At 46.8% G+C, this 23,428-nt stretch overlaps 1 protein-coding gene and 2 pseudogenes across 2 annotated transcripts in view; 1 reads left to right on the forward strand and 2 right to left on the reverse strand.

Annotated features, from left to right (window-relative positions):
- The window catches only part of SLTM (SAFB like transcription modulator), a 312,645-nt gene that overhangs the window by 205,613 nt on the left and 83,604 nt on the right, over positions 1 to 23,428 (reverse strand). The window contains exon 1 of one of the 2 annotated variants that reach the window (XM_063926176.1): positions 5,346 to 5,617. The exons of the other annotated variant lie outside the window; for it this stretch is intronic. Within the exon in view, the coding sequence (XP_063782246.1) occupies positions 5,346 to 5,456 (111 nt within the window). The 5' untranslated portion in view covers positions 5,457 to 5,617. Of the gene's footprint in view, positions 1 to 5,345; positions 5,618 to 23,428 lie in introns of those variants that run through there. 2 annotated transcript variants of the gene reach the window in all.
- On the reverse strand, positions 13,025 to 13,143 carry LOC134938940 (5S ribosomal RNA; annotated as a pseudogene).
- LOC134938941 (5S ribosomal RNA) lies at positions 13,792 to 13,910 on the forward strand (annotated as a pseudogene).

The raw sequence follows: 23,428 nt of genomic DNA on the forward strand, positions 1-23,428 counted from the left end.
CGGCGGTCGCCCATGTAAACAGGAAGGGCGGCACAAGAAGCAGGAGTGCAATGGCAGAAGCTGCCAAGATTCTTCGCTGGGCGGAGAATCACGTGATAGCACTGTCAGCAGTGTTCATCCCGGGCGTGGACAACTGGGAAGCAGACTTCCTCAGCAGACACGATCTTCATCCGGGAGAGTGGGGTCTACATCCAGAAGTCTTCAACATGTTAATAGACCGTTGGGAAAGACCAATTGTAGACATGATGGCGTCTCGCCTCAACAAGAAACTGGACAAATATTGCGCCAGGTCAAGAGATCCACAGGCAATAGCTGTGGACGCACTGGTAACTCCTTGGGTGTACCAGTCAGTGTATGTGTTTCCTCCTCTGCCGCTCATACCAAAGGTATTGAAGATCATACGGCAAAGAAGAGTAAGAACAATACTAGTGGTTCCGGATTGGCCGAGAAGGACTTGGTATCCGGAACTTCAAGAGATGCTCACGGACGAACCGTGGCCTCTACCTCTGAGAAGGGACCTGCTACAGCAGGGTCCCTGTCTTTTTCAAGACTTACCGCGGCTGCGTTTGACGGCATGGCGGTTGAACGCCAGATCCTAAAAGGGAAAGGCATTCCAGAAGAAGTCATTCCTACCTTGATTAAGGCACGGAAGGAAGTCACCGTGAAACATTATCACCGCATTTGGCGAAAATATGTAGCGTGGTGCGAGGATCGGAGGGTTCCGACGGAGGAATTCCAACTGGGTCGTTTCCTACATTTCCTGCAATCAGGATTATCTATGGGTCTCAAATTGGGATCCATTAAGGTTCAAATTTCGGCCCTGTCAATATTCTTCCAAAAAGAATTGGCCTCTGTCCCTGAGGTCCAGACTTTTGTCAAGGGAGTACTGCATATACAGCCTCCTGTGGTGCCTCCGGTGGCACCGTGGGATCTAAATGTAGTTTTAGATTTCCTCAAATCCCATTGGTTTGAACCATTGAAAAAGGTGGATTTGAAATATCTCACATTGAAAGTGACTATGTTACTAGCCCTGGCCTCTGCCAGGAGAGTATCTGAATTGGCGGCTTTATCTTATAAAAGTCCTTATCTAATCTTCCATTCGGATAGGGCAGAACTGCGGACTCGTCCGCATTTTCTCCCTAAAGTGGTATCAGCATTTCATCTGAACCAACCTATTGTGGTGCCTGCGGCCACTAGCGACTTGGAGGACTCCAAGTTGTTGGACGTTGTCAGAGCCTTAAAAATATACATTGCAAGGACGGCTGGAGTCAGAAAATCTGACTCGCTGTTTATATTGTATGCACCCAACAAGTTGGGCGCACCTGCTTCTAAGCAGTCGATTGCTCGTTGGATTTGTAACACAATTCAACTTGCACATTCTGTGGCAGGCCTGCCACAGCCTAAAACTGTAAAAGCCCACTCCACAAGGAAGGTGGGCTCATCTTGGGCGGCTGCCCGAGGGGTCTCGGCATTACAACTCTGCCGAGCAGCTACGTGGTCGGGGGAGAACACGTTTGTAAAATTTTACAAATTTGATACCCTGGCAAAGGAGGACCTGGAGTTCTCTCATTCGGTGCTGCAGAGTCATCCGCACTCTCCCGCCCGTTTGGGAGCTTTGGTATAATCCCCATGGTCCTTTCAGGAACCCCAGCATCCACTTAGGACGATAGAGAAAATAAGAATTTACTTACCGATAATTCTATTTCTCGGAGTCCGTAGTGGATGCTGGGCGCCCATCCCAAGTGCGGATTATCTGCAATACTTGTACATAGTTATTGTTAACTAATTCGGGTTATTGTTAAGGAGCCATCTTTAAGAGGCCCTTTCTGTTGTCATACTGTTAACTGGGTTTAGATCACAAGTTGTACGGTGTGATTGGTGTGGCTGGTATGAGTCTTACCCGGGATTCAAAATGCCTCCCTTATTGTGTATGCTCGTCCGGGCACAGTACCTAACTGGAGTCTGGAGGAGGGTCATGGGGGGAGGAGCCAGTGCACACCACCTGACCTAGTAAAGCTTTACTTTTTTGTGCCCTGTCTCCTGCGGAGCCGCTATTCCCCATGGTCCTTTCAGGAACCCCAGCATCCACTACGGACTCCGAGAAATAGAATTATCGGTAAGTAAATTCTTATTTTTCACACCTGCCTAAAACTTTTGCACATACTGTACTTAGATTTATGTAACACTACAATCTGGATTTCAGTTTGAACACACCCCACCAAAATCTAAAGGGAGGGTACACACGGAGAGATACGTACTTAAAATCTAAGTAATCTGACTAGATTGCTTAGAAATTAAGCACGGACCTCTTGTGTGTATGCCCCCCAGCGATAGCTATCGCCGGTGCTAGATTGAGCCTGCATGCAGGCAGGCTCAATCTAGCAGGTCGCTCACTTCAGCGCTGTGTGATGTGAACAGCCCCCCGTCCCCCAGCGCTATGTGCGCTAAGCGGGGGGAGAGATGTGTGCCAAGCGGTCTGTGATAGATCACTCAGCACACTTCTCTAGTGCCCCTTTTCCACTAGCTCCTTAAAACACGGGGGCACGCATTTTCCCTAGTGGAAAAGGGTACCCCTCTAAATTCCCGGATCAAGTGATCCGGGAATCCTACCCGGGTAGCTTGCCGGGTTGAACACGTGTTGGAAAGCCGCTCACCCCGCCGTTCATCTGCTGGTAATACCAGCAGATGAACGGTGGCCGCCAGAGATGAAAGGGGGGCGCGCATTAGCGCTCATCGCCAGGGGCATACACACTGGGCGTTTTTGAGCTGAAAGCAGCGCAACACACCAAAAGTGTGCCGCTTTCAGCTCAAAATCGCCCAGTGTGTATGGGCCTTTACTGGACACTCAGTCACTCATCCCATAGTCTATTTGCATGGTCCTCTGCATTAATTGCGCAGGTTAAGACCAGATTAAGTTGCCCATTTATAAAATATTATTTGCGGCTATGTACCAAAAAACACCCGTTTAAGGAAGTTCGCCACAAATATTAGCGATCGCCTGAATGTAAAGGAGGGATCGCAGCAGGTATCTCAGGTTTATATGGGCGATGTGATGCTGCCCGATATGGTTACCTTCAGCTACCGCAATCTTTGTATTGCAGTAGCCTATGGGATACAGTCCGTGGGAAGAAGTTCCAGCAGGGTTCCCCTGGGACCCTTCACCAGAAAGCCTGAGCGCATCGCGGTCACGTGTGGCCGCACGTGGGCAGTATCCCCAGCAGCCTGCAAACTGGGTGTCGGGTGATACTCGCTCGAATGGTTCGCGCAAGATTCCGCACAGATTTCATTCAATATGTGATTGTTGATAAATAGGCCCCATAGATACACACTAGACGATTATTTTTACCAATATGGCCAATACAGACGATTGTGAACGATATATCATTCACATCGTCTAGTGTTGGTGGCACAGTGGGAATAGAATTGGTAGGGCAGTTCCCCCTTCTACAGCGCTGCCCATACACCCAGAAATGCCTCCCCAATATTAAAATATGTAAATAAGGTGCCAATTCCAAAGATAGCTTTCGTCTTTCAAATTGTTTGAAAAACTGCTTAGTGTGTACACTCAATATCGTTTGTCAGGACTCCTGGAAGTTCATGGGAAATTGGTCAACTTTCACATTGGTCAAGTCTTCTAGTGTGTAGGGCCCTTTAGTGATGGTAACACAGTATAATAGGGGGAATTCAAATGTTATCGCACCCCTGATCTCTCAGTGACTGGAGATCGCAGGGCGATATTCAAATGCCCCCACTTATCACGCTGATGGTGCCCATTACACTCTGTTTTAAGAGCACAAAGCACCTATAAACCCAGCTAAAGTTAATGGGCGCAAGCGTGGAAAGACCCGTTTGGATGCCCAAACAGGTCTATTTAGGTGCATTTTGGCTTGCCACCCACAGGGGTAGCAAGCTGAAATTAACATGTTGCCGCAGAATGGCGCGACATTAGAATAGCAGATAATGAGAGCAATCACAGGCAGGAGGAAAGGCAGGGGAGACATTTGAATCCAGCCCGGAGTAACTACAGCAACTGAATGTACCTATATACAATGAACATTACCTTGTTAGATAAACATTACTAGACACTATCAAATATTAAATAACTACATTGTGAAACAAAGCATATTTTAAAATATATCAAACATTTTCAAATTACTGAAGTTTAATCAATCATCACATTGTTCCATCATTATCGCAAAGCCAAAACTGTGATACAAAGTTGAATTAAAAAGGACAAATATTTAAGTTCTAAATCATGACTGTAGTATGTCTCGCATCATAACAGCGTTTGTTCTTGTTTTTATTAATACATATGGGGCATATATCTCAAACAAAAAAAAATCCCTGAAAACAGGGGGGGCTCCCTGCAAATGTTACATATCATCAGTATGTATGTATGTATGTATGTATGTGTAACATTAGCTGCAGTATCCCTCTTTTTAATCACAAAAGCAGCATCATTGTGAAATTTACCAATCTCCATAAGGGAAAGCAGTTCAGAGCTTCTATGGTGATAGGCCAAAGCAACATTTTTTTCTCCCTTTTTCTTCCCTGCCAGTGGCTCACCGGATTCACACCAGGACATAAGGCAGCTATCACAGTATCTCACCTACCTTAACACAGCACATATCCCAGAAAGTGGCACTTCGTCAAGACCACATTGGGGTCGATTTAATTCGGCAACAGTTGAATAGCGCCGGGAATTAGCTCCCGACGCTATTCAATTCAGCGCCAGTCAAGTCTGCTATGGCCCGTTCTCGCCGACTTAACAAGTAGTTTTGTCGGGAGAACGGGCATTCTCCGACTTAACTACCCACGGCGATGCTGATTCGTGAAATTCTCAGCCTCGCGGCAGCACTTTTCTCTGGAATTCTTCTCTCATCCCCCGGGGATGAGAGAATTGCCAACAATTGAGGGTCAGTCGTCGCTGTATTGAATAGCGCCGGGAGTTTCTATTCAACTGTTGCCGAACTGAATCGACCGCATTGTTACTTATGCTACTTAACGGGATCTAAGTAAACATTGTTACAAATGCCCCATAGTCAGAACCATCCGGCCACTCAATCGCTTCTGTAAACCGGCCTCCCGGGGAAGCACAGCATCTAAGATTACGGCGACATAGGCCACGATACACCCCCCTGCTAGCGCACAGCATCACACGGCCTCCCGGGCAGCAGGAGTGAGGGCGTTTGCGCACAGCATTATGGGACGGGTGACTATAGAGCAGGCCCAGCCAGCTGCCGCCGTGTAGGCGGGAGAGCCAGACTACAGCCGAATACACTGGGCCGAATACGGCGCTGTGTCCACGCACTGACCCCACCCAGCAAAGAGGCCGCCGCCCCTACCTGCTTCAGCCGAGCGATCAGCACGTTCTTTACCCCGGTCACATCCAGGTTCCTCCGCTTCAGCTCGGACTTCAGATCAATAACGCGCAGCTCGGACACTCTCGACGCCATAGTGCTCAGCGCGCTCCCAGCATGAATCTACCCGCCGCACAGAGAAAGGATGCTTTCCAGCGCGTACACCGTGAACACAGGCACGGGAATGGCGTATGTCCGGTGACGTCACTCCGAGAGGGGGCGGGTCTGCCCAATGTAAGCCCCTCCCGCTCCCATTCCTAATCCTATCCTGACCTGTGCTGGGCTGCGAACAGCAGTGGTGCAAAATATGCTGGCGACCTGGCTGCTGCTGCCCTGGGAAACGCCCCTCACACTGCGTCGTAGCCAGCTGCACGTGACATGTGTGTTACAGTGCAATTGATCAGGCAGATATTTATACTTTGTAATGCAACATGTTTTTGTTTTTTTAGTGATGAATATATAATTTTCAACTGAGATAAAACATGCCAGACGCAGCACTGAAGCAGCAGGGGTTTTAAAAGAAAAAAAAAGCACTAGAATTTAAACAGTTAATATGAATGGTTTCACTTTGTATCAAGATGGCTGGCTACATATTTACCAGTGGGTATATACAGGGCATACTTGCCTACCTGACCCTCTCCCTGAGGGAGAAAATGCTCTGTTCCTGAACTTTCCTGGTAATGTATGATTGCCATCACCTGTGGCCAGAGGCGGATTGGCCATAGGGTTTACAGGGAAGATTCCCGATGGGCCGACGCACCCGTGGGGCCTGTTTTGTTTGAGGACATGTGGTCCTTTTTATAGACATAATGAATAAGATGCAAAATAATCTGCATATATTTATTTATTATTTATTTATTATCCTTTATTTATATGGCGCCACAAGGGTTCCGCAGCGTCCAATTATAGAGTACATAAACAAATAATCAAACATGAAAACAGCAACTTACAGTTGACGACATTATAGGACAAGTACAGGGTAAATAAACAGCTACATCAGCAGATGACACTGGAATAAGTATCAGGTGGCAGAAGACTGCTGGATTTGCTGCAGCTGAAGATTATTAAAGTAAGAAAAGGGTAAGCACATGAGGGAAGAGGGCCCTGCTCGTGAGAGCTTACATTCTAAAGGGGAGGGGGAGACAGATGGGGTACATAGAGAGCGTGATATATAATAAGAATTTACTTACCGATAATTCTATTTCTCGTAGTCCGTAGTGGATGCTGGGGACTCCGTCAGGACCATGGGGAATAGCGGCTCCGCAGGAGACAGGGCACAAAAATAAAGCTTTAGGATTAGGTGGTGTGTACTGGCTCCTCCCCCTATGACCCTCCTCCAAGCCTCAGTTAGGATACTGTGCCCGGACGAGCGTACACAATAAGGAAGGATATTGAATCCCGGGTAAGACTCATACCAGCCACACCAATCACACCGTATAACTTGTGATCTGAACCCAGTTAACAGTATGACAAACGTAGGAGCCTCTGAACAGACGGCTCACAACAATAACAACCCAAGTTTGTTTGTAACAATAACTATGTACAAGTATTGCAGACAATCCGCACTTGGGATGGGCGCCCAGCATCCACTACGGACTACGAGAAATAGAATTATCGGTAAGTAAATTCTTATTTTCTCTAACGTCCTAAGTGGATGCTGGGGACTCCGTCAGGACCATGGGGATTATACCAAAGCTCCCAAACGGGCGGGAGAGTGCGGATGACTCTGCAGCACCGAATGAGAGAACTCAAGGTCCTCCTCAGCCAGGGTATCAAATTTGTAGAATTTTGCAAACGTGTTTGCCCCTGACCAAGTAGCAGCTCGGCAGAGTTGTAATGCCGAGACCCCCCGGGCAGCCACCCAGGATGAGCCCACTTTCCTTGTGGAATGGGCCTTGACAGATTTAGGTTGTGGCAAGCCTGCCACAGAATGTGCAAGTTGAATTGTGCTACAAATCCAACGAGCAATCGTCTGCTTAGAAGCAGGAGCACCCATCTTGTTGGGTGCATACAATATAAACAGTGAGTCAGACTTTCTGACTCCCACCGTTCTTGAAATATATATTTTCAATGCCCGGACCACGTCCAACAACTTGGAATCCTCCAAATCGTTAGTAGCCGCAGGCACCACAATAGGCTGGTTCAGGTGAAACGCTGACACCACCTTAGGCAGAAAATGAGGACGCGTCCGCAGTTCTGCCCTGTCCGTATGGAAAATCAGATATGGGCTCTTATATGATAAAGCCGCCAATTCTGATACTCTCCTGGCTGAAGCCAGGGCCAGTAGCATGGTTACTTTCCATGTAAGATACTTCAACTCCACCGATTTGAGCGGCTCAAACCAATGGGATTTGAGAAAATCCAAGACTACATTAAGATCCCACGGTGCCACTGGGGGCACAACCGGGGGCTGTATATGTAGTACTCCTTTTACAAAAGTCTGGACTTCAGGAACTGAAGCCAATTCTTTCTGGAAGAAAATCGACAGGGCCGAAATTTGAACCTTAATGGACCCCAATTTGAGGCCCATAGACAATCCTGTTTGCAGGAAATGTAGGAATCGACCCAGTTGAAATTCCTCCGTGGGGGCCTTCCTGGCCTCACACCACGCAACATATTTCCTCCAAATGCGGTGATAATGTTGTGCAGTCACCTCCTTCCTGGCTTTTACCAGTGTAGGAATGACCTCTTCCGGAGTGCCTTTTTCCCTTAGAATTCGGCGTTCAACCGCCATGCCGTCAAACGCAGACGCGGTAAGTCTTGGAATAGACACGGTCCCTGCTGAAGCAGGTCCCGTCTTAGAGGTAGAGGCCACGGATCCTCCGTGAGCATCTCTTGAAGTTCCGGGTACCAAGTTCTTCTTGGCCAATCCGGAGCCACTAGTATCGTTCTTACTCCCTTTTGCCGTATAATTCTCAGTACTTTTGGTATGAGAGGCAGAGGAGGGAACACATACACTGACTGGAACACCCACGGTGTTACCAGAGCGTCCACAGCTATTGCCTGAGGGTCTCTTGACCTGGCGCAATACCTGTCCAGTTTTTTGTTGAGGCGGGACGCCATCATATCCACCATTGGTTTTTCCCAACGGTTCACAATCATGTGGAAGACTTCTGGATGAAGTCCCCACTCTCCCGGGTGTAGATCGTGTCTGCTGAGGAAGTCTGCTTCCCAGTTGTCCACTCCCGGAATGAATACTGCTGACAGTGCTATCACATGATCTTCCGCCCAGCGAAGAATCCTTGCAGCTTCTGCCATTGCTGTCCTGCTTCTTGTGCCGCCCTGTCTGTTTACGTGGGCGACTGCCGTGATGTTGTCCGACTGGATCAACACCGGCTGACCCTGAAGCAGGGGTTTTGCCAGACTTAGAGCATTGTAAATCGCTCTTAGCTCCAGTATATTTATGTGAAGAGACATCTCCAGGCTTGACCATACTCCCTGGAAGTTTCTTCCCTGTGTGACCGCTCCCCAGCCTCTCAGACTGGCATCCGTGGTCACCAGGACCCAGTCCTGTATGCCGAATCTGCGGCCCTCTAACAGATGAGCACTCTGCAACCACCACAGAAGAGACACCCTTGTCCGTGGCGATAAGGTTATCCGCTGATGCATCTGCAGATGTGATCCGGACCATTTGTCCAGCAGATCCCACTGAAAAGTTCGTGCGTGGAATCTGCCGAATGGAATCGCTTCGTAAGAAGCCACCATCTTTCCCAGGACTCTTGTGCATTGATGCACAGACACTTTCCCTGGTTTTAGGAGGTTCCTGACAAGTTCGGATAACTCCCTGGCTTTCTCCTCCGGAAGAAACACCTTTTTCTGAACCGTGTCCAGAATCATTCCCAGGAACAGCAGACGTGTCGTCGGGGTCAACTGAGATTTTGGAAAATTCAGAATCCACCCGTGTTGTTGCAGCACTAGTCGGGTTAGTGCTACTCCGTCCTCCAGCTGTTCTCTGGACCTTGCCCTTATCAGGAGATCGTCCAAGTAAGGGATAATTAATACGCCTCTTCTTCGCAGAAGAATCATAATTTCGGCCATTACCTTGGTAAAGACCCGAGGTGCCGTGGACAATCCAAACGGCAGCGTCTGAAACTGATAATGACAGTTTTGCACCACGAACCTGAGGTACCCTTGATGTGAAGGGCAAATTGGGACATGCAGGTAAGCATCCTTTATGTCCAGGGACACCATAAAGTCCCCTTCTTCCAGATTCGCTATCACTGCTCTGAGTGACTCCATCTTGAACTTGAATTTTTGTATGTACAGGTTCAAAGATTTCAGATTTAGAATAGGTCTTACCGAGCCGTCCGGCTTCGGTACCACAAATAGCGTGGAGTAATACCCCTTTCCCTGTTGTAGGAGGGGTACCTTGACTATCACCTGCTGAGAAAACAGCTTGTGAATGGCTTCCAATACCGTCGCCCTGTCTGAGGGAGACGTTGGCAAAGCAGACTTTAGGAACCTGCGAGGGGGAGACTTCTCGAATTCCAACCTGTAACCCTGAGATACTACCTGCAGGATCCAGGGGTCCACCTGTGAGCAAGCCCACTGTGCGCTGAAATTCTTGAGTCGACCCCCCACCGCTCCTGAGTCCGCTTGTAAGGCCCCAGCGTCATGCTGAGGGCTTTGCAGAACCCTGAGAGGGCTTCTGTTCCTGGGCAGGGGCTGCTTGCTGCCCTCTCTTACCCCTTCCTCTGCCCCGAGGCAGATATGACTGTCCTTTTGTCCGCTTGTTCTTATAGGACCGAAAGGACTGCGGCTGAAAAGACGGTGTCTTTTTCTGTTGGGAGGGGGTCTGAGGTAAAAAGGTGGATTTTCCGGCAGTTGCCGTGGCCACCAGATCCGATAGACCGACGCCAAATAATTCCTCCCCTTTATACGGCAATACTTCCATATGTCGTTTGGAATCCGCATCACCTGACCACTGTCGCGTCCATAAACTCCTTCTGGCAGATATGGACATCGCATTTACTCTCGATGCCAGAGTGCAAATATCTCTCTGAGCATCTCGCATATAAAGGAAAGCATCCTTTAATTGCTCTATAGTCAATAAAATACTGTCCCTATCCAGGGTATCAATATTTTCAGTCAGGGAATCCAACCAGACGACCCCAGCACTGCACATCCAGGCTGAGGCGATGGCTGGTCGCAGTATAACACCAGTATGTGTGTATATACTTTTTAGGGTAGTTTCCAGTCTCCTATCAGCTGGATCCCTGAGGGCGGCCGTATCAGGAGACGGTAACGCCACTTGTTTTGATAAGCGTGTGAGCGCCTTATCCACCCTAGGGGGTGTTTCCCAGCGCGCCCTAACCTCTGGCGGGAAAGGGTATAATGCTAATAACTTTTTTGAAATTAGCACTTTTCTATCTGGGTTAACCCACGCTTCATCACATACATCATTTAATTCCTCTGATTCAGGAAAAACTACAGGTAGTTTTTTCACCCCCCACATAATACCTCTTTTTGTGGTACTTGCAGCATCAGAGATATGCAAAGCCTCCTTCATTGCCGTGATCATATAACGTGTGGCCCTACTTGAAAATACGTTTGTTTCATCACCGTCGACACTAGATTCAGTGTCTGTGTCTGGGTCTGTGTCGACCGACTGAGGTAAAGGGCACTTTACAGCCCCTGACGGTGTCTGAGACGCCTGGGCAGGTACTAACTGGTTTGCCGGCCGTCTCATGTCGTCAACTGATTTTTGTAATGTGCTGACATTATCACGTAATTCCATAAACAAAGCCATCCATTCCGGTGTCGACTCCCTGGGGGGTGACATCACCATTATCGTCAATTGCTCTGCCTCCACACCAACATCGTCCTCATACATGTCGACACACACGTACCGACACACAGCAGACACACAGGGAATGCTCTTATCGAAGACAGGACCCCACTAGCCCTTTGGGGAGACAGAGGGAGAGTTTGCCAGCACACACCCAAGCGCTATAATATATATGGGAACAACCTTATATAAGTGTTGTTCCTTATAGCAGCTTAAATATATCAAAATATCGCCAAAAAATGCCCCCCCTCTCTGTTTTACCCTGTTTCTGTAGTGCAGTGCAGGGGAGAGTCCTGGGAGCCTTCCTCACAGCGGAGCTGAGCAGGAAAATGGCGCTGTGTGCTGAGGAGAATAAGCCCCGCCCCCTATTTCGGCGGGCTTTTCTCCCGGAGTTTTAGATATCTGGCATGGGTTAAATACATACATATAGCCTCAATGGCTATATGTGATGTATTCTTTTGCCATAAAGGTATTAAATATTGCTGCCCAGGGCGCCCCCAGCAGCGCCCTGCACCCTCCGTGACCGCTTGGTGTGAAGTGTGTGACAACAATGGCGCACAGCTGCAGTGCTGTGCGCTACCTTCATGAAGACTGAAGAGCCTTCTGCCGCCTGTTTCCGGACCTTCAATCTTCAGCATCTGTAAGGGGGGTCGGCGGCGCGGCTCCGGGACGAACCCCAGGGTGAGACCTGTGTTCCGACTCCCTCTGGAGCTAATGGTGTCCAGTAGCCTAAGAATCCAATCCATCCTGCACGCAAGTGAGTTGAAATTCTCTCCCCTAAGTCCCTCGATGCAGTGAGCCTGTTGCCAGCAGGACTCACTGAAAATAAAAAACCTAAAAACTTTTTCTAAGCAGCTCTTTAGGAGAGCCACCTAGATTGCACCCTGCTCGGACGGGCACAAAAACCTAACTGAGGCTTGGAGGAGGGTCATAGGGGGAGGAGCCAGTACACACCACCTAATCCTAAAGCTTTATTTTTGTGCCCTGTCTCCTGCGGAGCCGCTATTCCCCATGGTCCTGACGGAGTCCCCAGCATCCACTTAGGACGTTAGAGAAAATAAGATTTTACTTACCGGTAAATCTATTTCTCGTAGTCCGTAGAGGATGCTGGGGACTCCGTAAGGACCATGGGGAATAGACGAGCTCCGCAGGAGATAGGGCACTTTAAGAAAGACTTTGGATCTGGGTGTGCACTGGCTCCTCCCTCTATGCCCCTCCTCCAGACCTCAGTTAGGGAAACTGTGCCCAGAGGAGACGGACAGTACGAGGAAAGGATTTTAGTTAATCTAAGGGCAAGATTTATACCAGCCACACCAATCACACCGTACAACCTGTGATAACTATCCAGTTACTGGCAAAGGGAGAGAAAGAAAGCTCTTGTGTGGGCGCACTCTTAGGAAAGAAGAAAATATTGTTCAATTAATTACTGAAAGTTATTAAAATGTATATTTATTGATCAAGAGTTAAAAACAGAATACCCCTCTACGATCCAAAGAAAAAATGTAAACATAATAAAGACATGAGAAAATGTAAAAATGTTCTGGTCTGTTAATCACATGAGAAGGATTAGAAAGGCTGCAGACACCTAATAGTCTAACACCCGTTTCTCCTGACCAGTACAGATAATCTGTATTAATGAGACCGACCAAGGAGGTCACTGACTGTAGGAGGTCAAATAATGTGTCTTAGAGAACCACTGAAATCAGGTTGATTCTAAGCAATTTATTATTCACCTATTATACCATGTTACTCAGAATTGGAGATATCTGTATTAATATACCCTGAACGCAGAAAGAAGAGAAGAAAGTTTTGAAGGAACAAATAGTGGTGATACTGCTGTTGGTGTCCACCCTTCTGAGGAAGGGGAATAGTCCCTACTCTACAACACCGGGTATTCCCAAGGAGTCTCCTCTCAAAGTACTGACCCGGCCCAACGCTGTTTCGCTTCCAAGATCAGACGAGATCGGGCATTAGCAGCGTGGTGTGATAGTAGAGAGGCTATCTACCAATGAGAGTGCACCTATATACAGATGGTAGAGTAAGGATTTAGAAAGATAAGACCATATAATATGTAGATCTGCTTTCCACGTTAGGCGGGGTAGGCAAAATGTCACTTAATGGCAAAGTGCACCCTGGATCGTGAATGAGAGTCTACGGAAAATAGTGAGTGATAAAAAGAAAAAAGATATAGTCACTCTTGAATTGGACTGGTGGTTATTAACCCTGGTGGGAGACCACGTCACAGAGTATGCAGCGTCAGGTAAAATAGTACATGTGGATATACTTCACATATGTATTCATTTTTGTGCAAAGCAACACATCATTACTTTGAAAAAAATGAATACATATGTGAGGTATATCCACATGTACTATTTTACCTGACGCTGCATACTCTGTGACGTGGTCTCCCACCAGGGTTAATAACCACCAGTCCAATTCAAGAGTGACTATATCTTTTTTCTTTTTATCACTCACTATTTTCCGTAGACTCTCATTCACGATCCAGGGTGCACTTTGCCATTAAGTGACATTTTGCCTACCCCGCCTAACGTGGAAAGCAGATCTACATATTATATGGTCTTATCTTTCTAAATCCTTACTCTACCATCTGTATATAGGTGCACTCTCATTGGTAGATAGCCTCTCTACTATCACACCACGCTGCTAATGCCCGATCTCGTCTGATCTTGGAAGCGAAACAGCGTTGGGCCGGGTCAGTACTTTGAGAGGAGACTCCTTGGGAATACCCGGTGTTGTAGAGTAGGGACTATTCCCCTTCCTCAGAAGGGTGGACACCAACAGCAGTATCACCACTATTTGTTCCTTCAAAACTTTCTTCTCTTCTTTCTGCGTTCAGGGTATATTAATACAGATATCTCCAATTCTGAGTAACATGGTATAATAGGTGAATAATAAATTGCTTAGAATCAACCTGATTTCAGTGGTTCTCTAAGACACATTATTTGACCTCCTACAGTCAGTGACCTCCTTGGTCGGTCTCATTAATACAGATTATCTGTACTGGTCAGGAGAAACGGGTGTTAGACTATTAGGTGTCTGCAGCCTTTCTAATCCTTCTCATGTGATTAACAGACCAGAACATTTTTACATTTTCTCATGTCTTTATTATGTTTACATTTTTTCTTTGGATCGTAGAGGGGTATTCTGTTTTTAACTCTTGATCAATAAATATAAATTTTAATAACTTTCAGTAATTAATTGAACAATATTTTCTTCTTTCCTAAGAGTGCGCCCACACAAGAGCTTTCTTTCTCTCCCTTTGCCAGTACTTGTACTTTCTAGCTCTGGGCGCACCACCAATAGGGACATAATTAGAAAGGTTTAAATTTCCTTCTAGTAATATAATTGTCCAATTTTTGGTTTCGTATAATCTTTGCAATTTATACATACCGGTGCACGGTCGCTCTTCTTGTTTGATAATAACTATCCAGTTAACAGCATGAACAACAACATAGCCTGGGTTCAAACCGATGAAGCTATAACATAACCCTTATGTAAGCAATAACTATATACAAGTCTTGCAGAAGAAGTCCGCACTTGGGACGTGCGCCCAGCATCCTCTACGGACTACGATAAATAGATGTCGTGCTTCCTTAGACTGTGAGGGAATATAAGACAAAAGATCCGAATTACCAGCTGTAGCTGTGGAGACCAGGTCCGAGAGCCCTTCTCCACACAATTCCTCAGCCTTGTAAGGTAAAACCTCCATATGCTCCTTTTAGTCGGTATCACCTGTCCATTGCATGTTCCACAGGACACGTCTAGCAGAAATCGACATAGCGTTGACTCTAGAACTCAGTAGACTAATGTCTCTTTGGGCATGTCTTATATACAAGACAGCATCATATATATACACTAGGGTCCATAACATGGTATCCTTATCTAGGGTTTCAATTTCCGTTGATAAGGTATCTGTCCACGCTGTACAGCGCTATAAACCCATGCCGACACAATCGCCGGTCTGAGTAGTGTACCAGAATGTGTGTTAATGGACTTCAAAGAACTTTTACTGCATGCTATCTGCAGGATCTCTGAGGATAGCTGTTAAATCAGCGCTACCTTTTGGGTAAACGTGTCAATGCCTTGTCCACCCTAGGGGAAGATTCCCATCATATCCTGGCCCTAGTAGGGAAAGGATACTCCCTGAGAATTCTTTGTGGGAATCTGCAGTTTCTTGTCTGGAGATTCCCGCTCTTTTTCTTCATGAGAGGAGGGAAATTTACCTCCGCTTTCTTCCCCTTAAACATGTGTACCCTTGTGTCAGGGACAGATGAGTCATCAGTGATATGCAAAACATCTTTTATTACAATAATCATATATTGAATACTTTTCTGCCAGTTTTGGCTGTACTTTGCATTATCGTAGTCGACACTGGAGTCAGACTCCGTGTCAATATCAGTGTCTATTATTTTGGATAGTGAGCATTGTGAGACTCTGAAGGTCTCTGCGACATAGAGACAGACATGGGTAGATTCCCTGTCTGTTCTCTAATCTTTTGTGCAATAAATTTACCTTAGCACTTAATTATATATATCCAAACAGGTGTCGGCGTTGTCGACGGAGACACCACACACACATACACATTTGCTCCATCTCCTCCTTAGGAGAGCCTTTTACCTAAGACATGTCGACACACACGTACCGACACACCACACGCTCAGGGAATGCTCTTCTGAAGACAGTTCTCCCACAAGGCCCTTTGGAGAGACAGAGAGAGAGTATGCCAGCACACACCCCAGCGCTATATGACCCAGGAAAAAAACACACAATTTAATGTTTACCCAGTAGCGCTGTTATTATTGTCTGCGCCGAATTATGTGCCCCCCCCTCTTCTTTAAAACCCTCTCTTCGACCGTGGTATAAGCAGGGGAGAGTCCGGGGAGCTTCCTCTCAGCGGTGCTGTGGAGAAAAACATGGCGCTGGTGAGTGCTGAGGGAGAAGCCCCGCCCCTTCGGCGGCGGGCTTCAGTCCCGCTAAAAGTGTAAAATTGGCGGGGGCTCATGCATATATACAGTGTCCAGCTGTATATATGCTATACTTTTGCCAAAAAAGAGGTTGATATTGCTGCCCCCCCCCCCTGCGCCCTTACAGTGACCGGAGTGTGTGAGGTGTAGTGGAGCAATGGCGCACAGCTGCAGTGCTGTGCGTTACCCCTGTGAAGCACCAAAGGCTTCTGCCGCCTGAGACGTCTTCTGTCTTCGTTTCTTCTGGCTCTGTGAGGAGAACGGCGGCGCGGCTCTGGGGTGAACGCCCAGGACGAACCTGTGTTCATTCCCTCTGGAGCTAATGGTGTCCAGTAGCCGAGGAAGCAGAGCCTAACATTTAAATAGGTCTGCTCCTCTCTCCTCAGTCCCTCGATGCAGGGAGCCTGTTGCCAGCAGTGCTCCCTGAAAAAGAGAAAAAATCCTAACAAAAATGCTTTCTAAACAGGAAACTCAGGAGAGCTCCCTGCAGTGCACCCATTCTCCTCTGGGCACAGTCTAAAAACTGAGGTCTGGAGGAGGGGCATAGAGGGAGGAGCCAGTGCACACCCAGAATCCAAATTCTTTCTTAAAGTGCCCTATCTCCTGCGGAGCCCGTCTATTCCCCATGGTCCTTACGGAGTCCCCAGCATCCTCTAGAACGTTAGAGAAATTAAAATTACTTTGCCACTTAGCCTGTGATTGCAGATCAGTGGCGCACGCAGGGGGGTTTCCGAGTACCTGGAACCCCCCCTCCGATGAGCCGAGATTTCTCTCTCTCCCTGTTGTCACTCTCTCTCTCCCTGTCGTCACTCCCTGTCGTCACTCTGGCTGTGTCCCTGCTGTCAAAATTTCAGCTCATTCAGTGTGCTACAATGTGAATTTCGGCTAATTCAGTGTGCTACAATGTGAGTTTCGGCTCATTCAGTGTGCTACAATGTGAGTTTCGGCTCATTCAGTGAGCTACAATGTGAATTTAGGCTCATTCAGTGTGCTACAATGTGAATTTCGTCTCATTCAGTGTGCTACAATGTGAGTTTCGGCTCATTCAGTGAGCTACAATGTGAATTTCGGCTCATTCAGTGTGCTACAATGTGAATTTCGGCTCTTTCAGTGTGCTACAATGCGAATTTCGGCTCATTCAATGTGCTACAATGTGAGTTTCGGCTCATTCAGTGTGCTACAATGTGAATTTCGGCTCATTCAGTGTGCTACAGTGTGAGTTTCGGCTCATTCAGTGTGCTACAATGTGAATTTCGACTCATTCAGTGTGCTACAATTTGAGTTTCGGCTCATTCAGTGTGCTACAGTGGGAATTTCGGCTCATTCAGTGTGCTACAATGTGAGTTTCGGCTCATTCAGTGTGCTACAATGTGAATTTCAGCTCGTACCGTGTGCTACAATGTGAATTTCAGCTCGTACCGTGTGCTATAATGTGAATTTCAGCTTGTACCGTGTGCTATAAGGTGAAAGGGGCACCAGTACTACATAGTATAAGGGGTTCTACTACACTGGACACGCCCCCTTTTGAATGACCACGCCCCCTTTTCTGGAGCGTGCCGAAGGCGCGCATAATCACGGCCTTGACTTTTGCATACCCCCACTTCAAAATTTCCACTTCGACCACTGTGTATATATATATATATATATATATATATATATATATATATATATATATATATATATATATATATATTACACATACATGCACATATACATACACACCCACGGAAACCCCCCTCGCTAAATCCTGCGTTTGCCACTGCAGATGATCTAGTGTATGCTCTGTCTGCCTGCTTGGCAGACATATAAGATTGAGTGAATAGTGATTCGGATACGGTTGGTGTAATAAGCAAGAAAGTATATCTTTCTAAAGAATTATATAGTTTCCTAAATTCTGAAGATGTATCATATAATGTGCTCATAATATTTAATTTTATTTATTTTTAACTTCCCCCTTGATGCTGGACATCCCCACCATCTGGAAAGTCTTGTGGGGAGGGTGCTGCTGCCATGGCCCATGGCTAGACCTTACACCTCTGGTGCTGCCCATGTGGGGCCATTAGTACAAATTTTTCCAGGGCCGCTTTTTGTTCCCAATCCGCCCCTGCCTGTGGCAGAGGAGTCACTAGGGTTGGTGTCACCCGGTGTTGTAACTCATTGTGTCACCCCCCCCCCCCTCCCCCTCCCCCATGGACATCCTCTCGTATCAGTCCAAACACAAACCCTGAGAACAGGGGCAAGTGGTAGGGTGTTCAGTGCCCCCTGCAAATGACACATTTGTGCCTTCCCTGCATACGTAACAAAGGGACAGTGCGAGCCAAAGGCATGCGCAGCATGAAGCGGTGTGGCCTAACAAGGTAGGGACGTGGCCACCAACAGTACCCCCAATTCAAATTTCGCCACACAGTAGCACAATCTTATTCACATTACACTGCACGGGGTGCCCATGATTCATATTGCCCACATAGTAGTGTCCAAGGCAGTGGCGTAACTTCCTCCCAGTTGCCCGGAGGCAAGATAAATGTTGATGCCCCCCCCCCTCCCTATTCAGACTCCTGATGTAGTGTTTTTTTTTAAAGACTATTGAGTATTAGGTTTCTTACATGGCAGAGACCTTTCACAAATGCATTTTCAACAGTTTCATATTATGACATGATGTAAGTTTTTCCAAATTGCACATTTAGCACAGAAAGAATATACATGTCTCACTTTTTGGGGGGATTAGCTGCAAATATTAAGTATTCACCTGCTGTGATTCATCCATTGCCACCGACAGCTGCATCCCCCATAGGTTTCCCCTATGCATCCCATAGGTGGACTCTGTGCAACGCGGTCTGAGCAGACAGAGCATACGCAGTACCCACAGCAGCCAGCACAGCACATCGCAGGGACGGGCTCCTTTCAGAGCCCCTGTCCCTGCATGTGCTAAATAATACAACCAGCTGATAGGATTGCATATTGCAATCCTATCCTAGGCGGTAAGATCCCACCCAGATCACATTCAATATGTGATACATGATAAATGGGCCCTATAGAAACAGAATTTGACAGCAGATAACAACCACTTGGCCCATCTAGTCTGCCCACGTACACACAAACTTACACACACTGACAAAGGTTAATTTTTGCTGAGCGCCAATTAACCCACCAGTATACTTTTGAATTGTGGGAGGAAACCCACGCAAGCACAGGGAGAATATATAAACTCCACACAGTTAGGGCAATTGTAATCGAACCCATGACGTCAGTGCTGTGAGGCAGTAATGCTAACCATTACACCATCCGCACTGCACGTTACACCATCTGTACTGCCCGTAATAAGTCACTTGTGCAGTGAGGATGGGATCTGTGCAATAGGAATATAAAATAGGGGACCATGTGCAAAGAGTCACTTTCGAAATGAGGACTGGGTCTGTGCAATAGGAGGACCGAAAATTGGCGATCATGGGTAATGAGTCACTTGTGCAGTGGGGATGGGGTCTGTGCAATGGAAGAACTGAGAATTGGGGAGAATATGTATTATTATTAACTTGTGCAATAGGATCCATGAAGGATTCAATTGTATAATTCTTTGGACTGGCTAGAATAATAATGTGCAGAAGATTTAGCTCTTGTCACCTCTTTTACATCAATGCACCAAACAATGGTGCCACATGTTGATGAATTTGGAATGCTAATTAAAGTAAACAAAAAAAAAAACATTCAGAAGGCTTTCAAAATGACTGCTCCCATCTTTTTTTTGCCAAATAATAATAATAATAATAATAATAATAATGTCTTTATGTTAGATTATATACACCTCTAGTGCTACAGAATATATATATCAATTTATTTTAGTAGAACTGGGAGTATATCTAATCTAACAAAAAGAAAAGTGACCAGGAATATGGATTTGAATGTGACCAATGCCCCCCTCCCCCAACAGTGTACTGCTTTTTTTTTTTTTTTTTTTTGTGGGGGGGGGGGGGGGGGGGGGTGTTGTATATATAAATAATCTGCTAGGAAGCCCTTTCTCTACACACAGTCTTCCGGCTTCCCTGTTACTCACGCTCCCAGCCTCTCACTCGCTCAGGCCGCGGGCTGCGCATCTCACGTGATGTGCGCGACGAGGTCACAGGGGAGGAGCGCCGCTCACTAAAGGTAATACGCACATCACCCATAGAGGCAGCTGATGTGTCTGTGCTAGTGGCACGGAGGGGGGTTAGCATTTAGGGGCTGTGGTGGGAGTTCGTTCTGTCAGCTGAGGGGGGAAGAGTGCGGAAAATGAGTGCAGCACTTGGTGTCACCCCCATTGAGGGTGACACCCGAGTGCGGTCCGCACCCCCCGCACCCGCCTAGTGACGCCACTGACCTGTGGTGAGCTAGTTAATTGATAAGAAAGGTGTTTCATCACAGGTGATAGCAATCATACATTACCAGGAAAGTCCAGGAATAGAGCATTTTCTCCCTCATGGAGAGGGTCAGGTAGGCAAGTATGAGATTACAGGGACGTAACCAGAACTTTGTGGGCAGTGTAGGACTGGGGCATGTAGGGCCCTCCGGAGGAATGCAGTGGTAGGGGCCTATGTTTAGGGGTGTAGCCAGTCTCTAGAGGGGGTGTGCCTAACCATTTTGCAAGTGTTGGTCCTCTAGATATACAGTAAATGCTGTAGTACATGCAAGATAATGTACTAGATTAGTAACAGCACAGTCTGGAACCTGATCCCTAGAGGAGGGGGTAGGGCCCCAGGCAGTAGGGCCCACCGGTGGTTACCCCTGTACCCCTGTGGGCAGTCCAACCCTGTTTGTGGGCCCCGTAGCAGCATTTTGAAGGGGTCCCTGTCCCAATACTTCTAGAGAGACACCTCTCAACAGCTGTTGTTAAATGTATGCCCCATAATAGTGGCCAAGTTCTTTTTCTGAACCCTCATACTGCCCTAGATCACTTTATTTTGACAGTGCACATTATGCCATACTATAGTGCTTCCAACACATATTGTGCCTCCTCATTATAGTGCCCCCCAGTTCATATTATACCATATTACAATAAGCAGATCCAGAGCCATACCTAGATATATTGCAGGCCCCAAGACAAATGTTTGCAAGGGTCCCTATGTACCCCCTACACACACACACACACACACACACACACACACACACACACACACACACACACACACACACACACACACACACACACACACGTATCTTAGCCAGGGAAGGTGAGCCCCCTCAGCTCTGGGACCCATAGCAGCTGCATTCCCTCCATCTATGGTTGGGTATGTATATTTAACAGGTTATGCGCACTTTGATTTACTATGCATGATCAGATGTACTGATCGTCATTGATGTATCTATAATGGGTGCAGGTTGTGTGGTGCACAGGCCACTTGGTCCTCGGGGGCTCACACTGCACACCCTGTACCCATGTTTAATGTTTATCGCTCCAGAGTCCTGCGTCATCGCTGCAACATCAGCAGAAATCATTCTGCAGTTTTTCCAGAGATTTGCACAGGTTGGTATCGATATCCCAGCTGGCGGGATCCCTGCACTGTGCCGGAATCTCGAAGTATCCCGATTTGCGTAAGTGCAGCAAAGTCACTGGGAACATGGCACGGGCCTGTGCAGGCACAGTGGACTTTGGCACAAATCCAAAACTTACTACGGCGCAGGGAGGAGGGGAGCACACAGAGTCTGCACACAAGCACTCTACTCTCAAAGGGGTGGTCTTCAGTATGCCGAATGTCGGGATCCCGGCGCACAGTATACCGGCACCAGAATCCCGATACCCGGCATACCGACAGCTATTCTTCATCGTGGGGGTCCATGACCCCCCTAGAGGGAGAATAAAATAGTGTGGCGCACATAGTGCGCCACCGTGCCCGCAGCGTGGCGAGCGCAGCGAGCCCGCAAGGGGCTCCTTTGCACTCGCCACGCTGTCGGTATGCCGGTGGTTGGGCTCCCGGCGCCGGTATGCTGGTCGCCGGGAGCCCAAGCGCCGGCATACCGTACTACACACTTTCAAACTGCCCTTGCTGCTTGTGTGTTTGCTACTTGTAAAGCTTACAGTGATGTAGAAATTCTCATCCAGGTGAGAGGGATTTCCATAGCAGTTGGTGCCGTAACATCACAGCAAACTTGGTTCGAATCCCGGTCACTGCACCAACTAATATGGAAATCCTTCTCATCTGGATGAGAAGTATTTCCATATCACTGTAAGCTTTATATGTATAAAAGAAAAAGGCTCTTTCCCATATAGGACAGGGGGAAAAAAGAATTCACCTCTTTGTGGGGACACTCTTAATTATATTTACAGTAAAAATCAACTTTTAATTTATATACTTTAAAAAGGATTCACATTCCAGTATCCCGAAATATACAAATGTTTTAGTTCCTAAAAATTTATTAAATCTGGTTTATCCTAGTAAAATTAGTTTAGGACGAAGCTTATATAATCTAAGGATTAACGGTTCTGGCTTTATATGACCTCTGCTTTTCATTTATTTCCCGTTACTTGCGGGAAGCATTTCATTGCTGTACTTACAAACAAGCTTGGTATGAATTATTGCTGGCCAGCCTACAATGTTGCTTTTATAAATGTATCACAGAACATACAATTGATACTGACTAGCACTGTTACAATGTTGCACCTTAGAAACACAGCGAGTGGTCATGTGTTTGAAGATCTGACAGAAAATAAGTTTTATTTGGAATACGAATCAATTTACTCATATGTGTTAAATATACTTGCAGGAATAAGGAATATTATAGGTCCTTCTTCATGTGTTTGTCTCTCCCATGAAAACGTGCCCGCCAGAAATAAAAGGCGACAATTATTGTAGGCACAGAAACCTTTGCATTTTAGGTACCATATACTTCACCCAATTTGCTATATTACCACATAGCTGAAGATTATATAAGCTTTGTCCTAGACTAAATTTTACTAGGATAAACCAGACTTAATACATTTTTAGGAACTAAAACATTTGTATATTTAGGGATACTTGAATTTGAATCCTTTTTAAAGTATGTCAATTAAAAGTTAATTTTTACTGTAAATATAATTTCTCTTACGTCCTAGAGGATGCTAGGGTCCACACTAGTACCATGGGGTATAGACGAGTCCACCAGGAGCCATTGGCACTTTAAGAGTTTGAGAGTGTGGGCTGGCTCCTCCCTCTATGCCCCTCCTACCAGACTCAGTTTAGAAAATGAGTCCAGAGGAGCAGGTCACAGCTACAGGAGCTCTACAGAGCTTCTTTAGGAAAAGTTTTTTTTAGAGTTTATTATTTTACAGGGAGGCTGCTGGCAAACAG

The sequence above is a fragment of the Pseudophryne corroboree genome, chromosome 6 (genome assembly GCF_028390025.1).
Source record: "Pseudophryne corroboree isolate aPseCor3 chromosome 6, aPseCor3.hap2, whole genome shotgun sequence".
NCBI lineage: Eukaryota > Metazoa > Chordata > Amphibia > Anura > Myobatrachidae > Pseudophryne > Pseudophryne corroboree.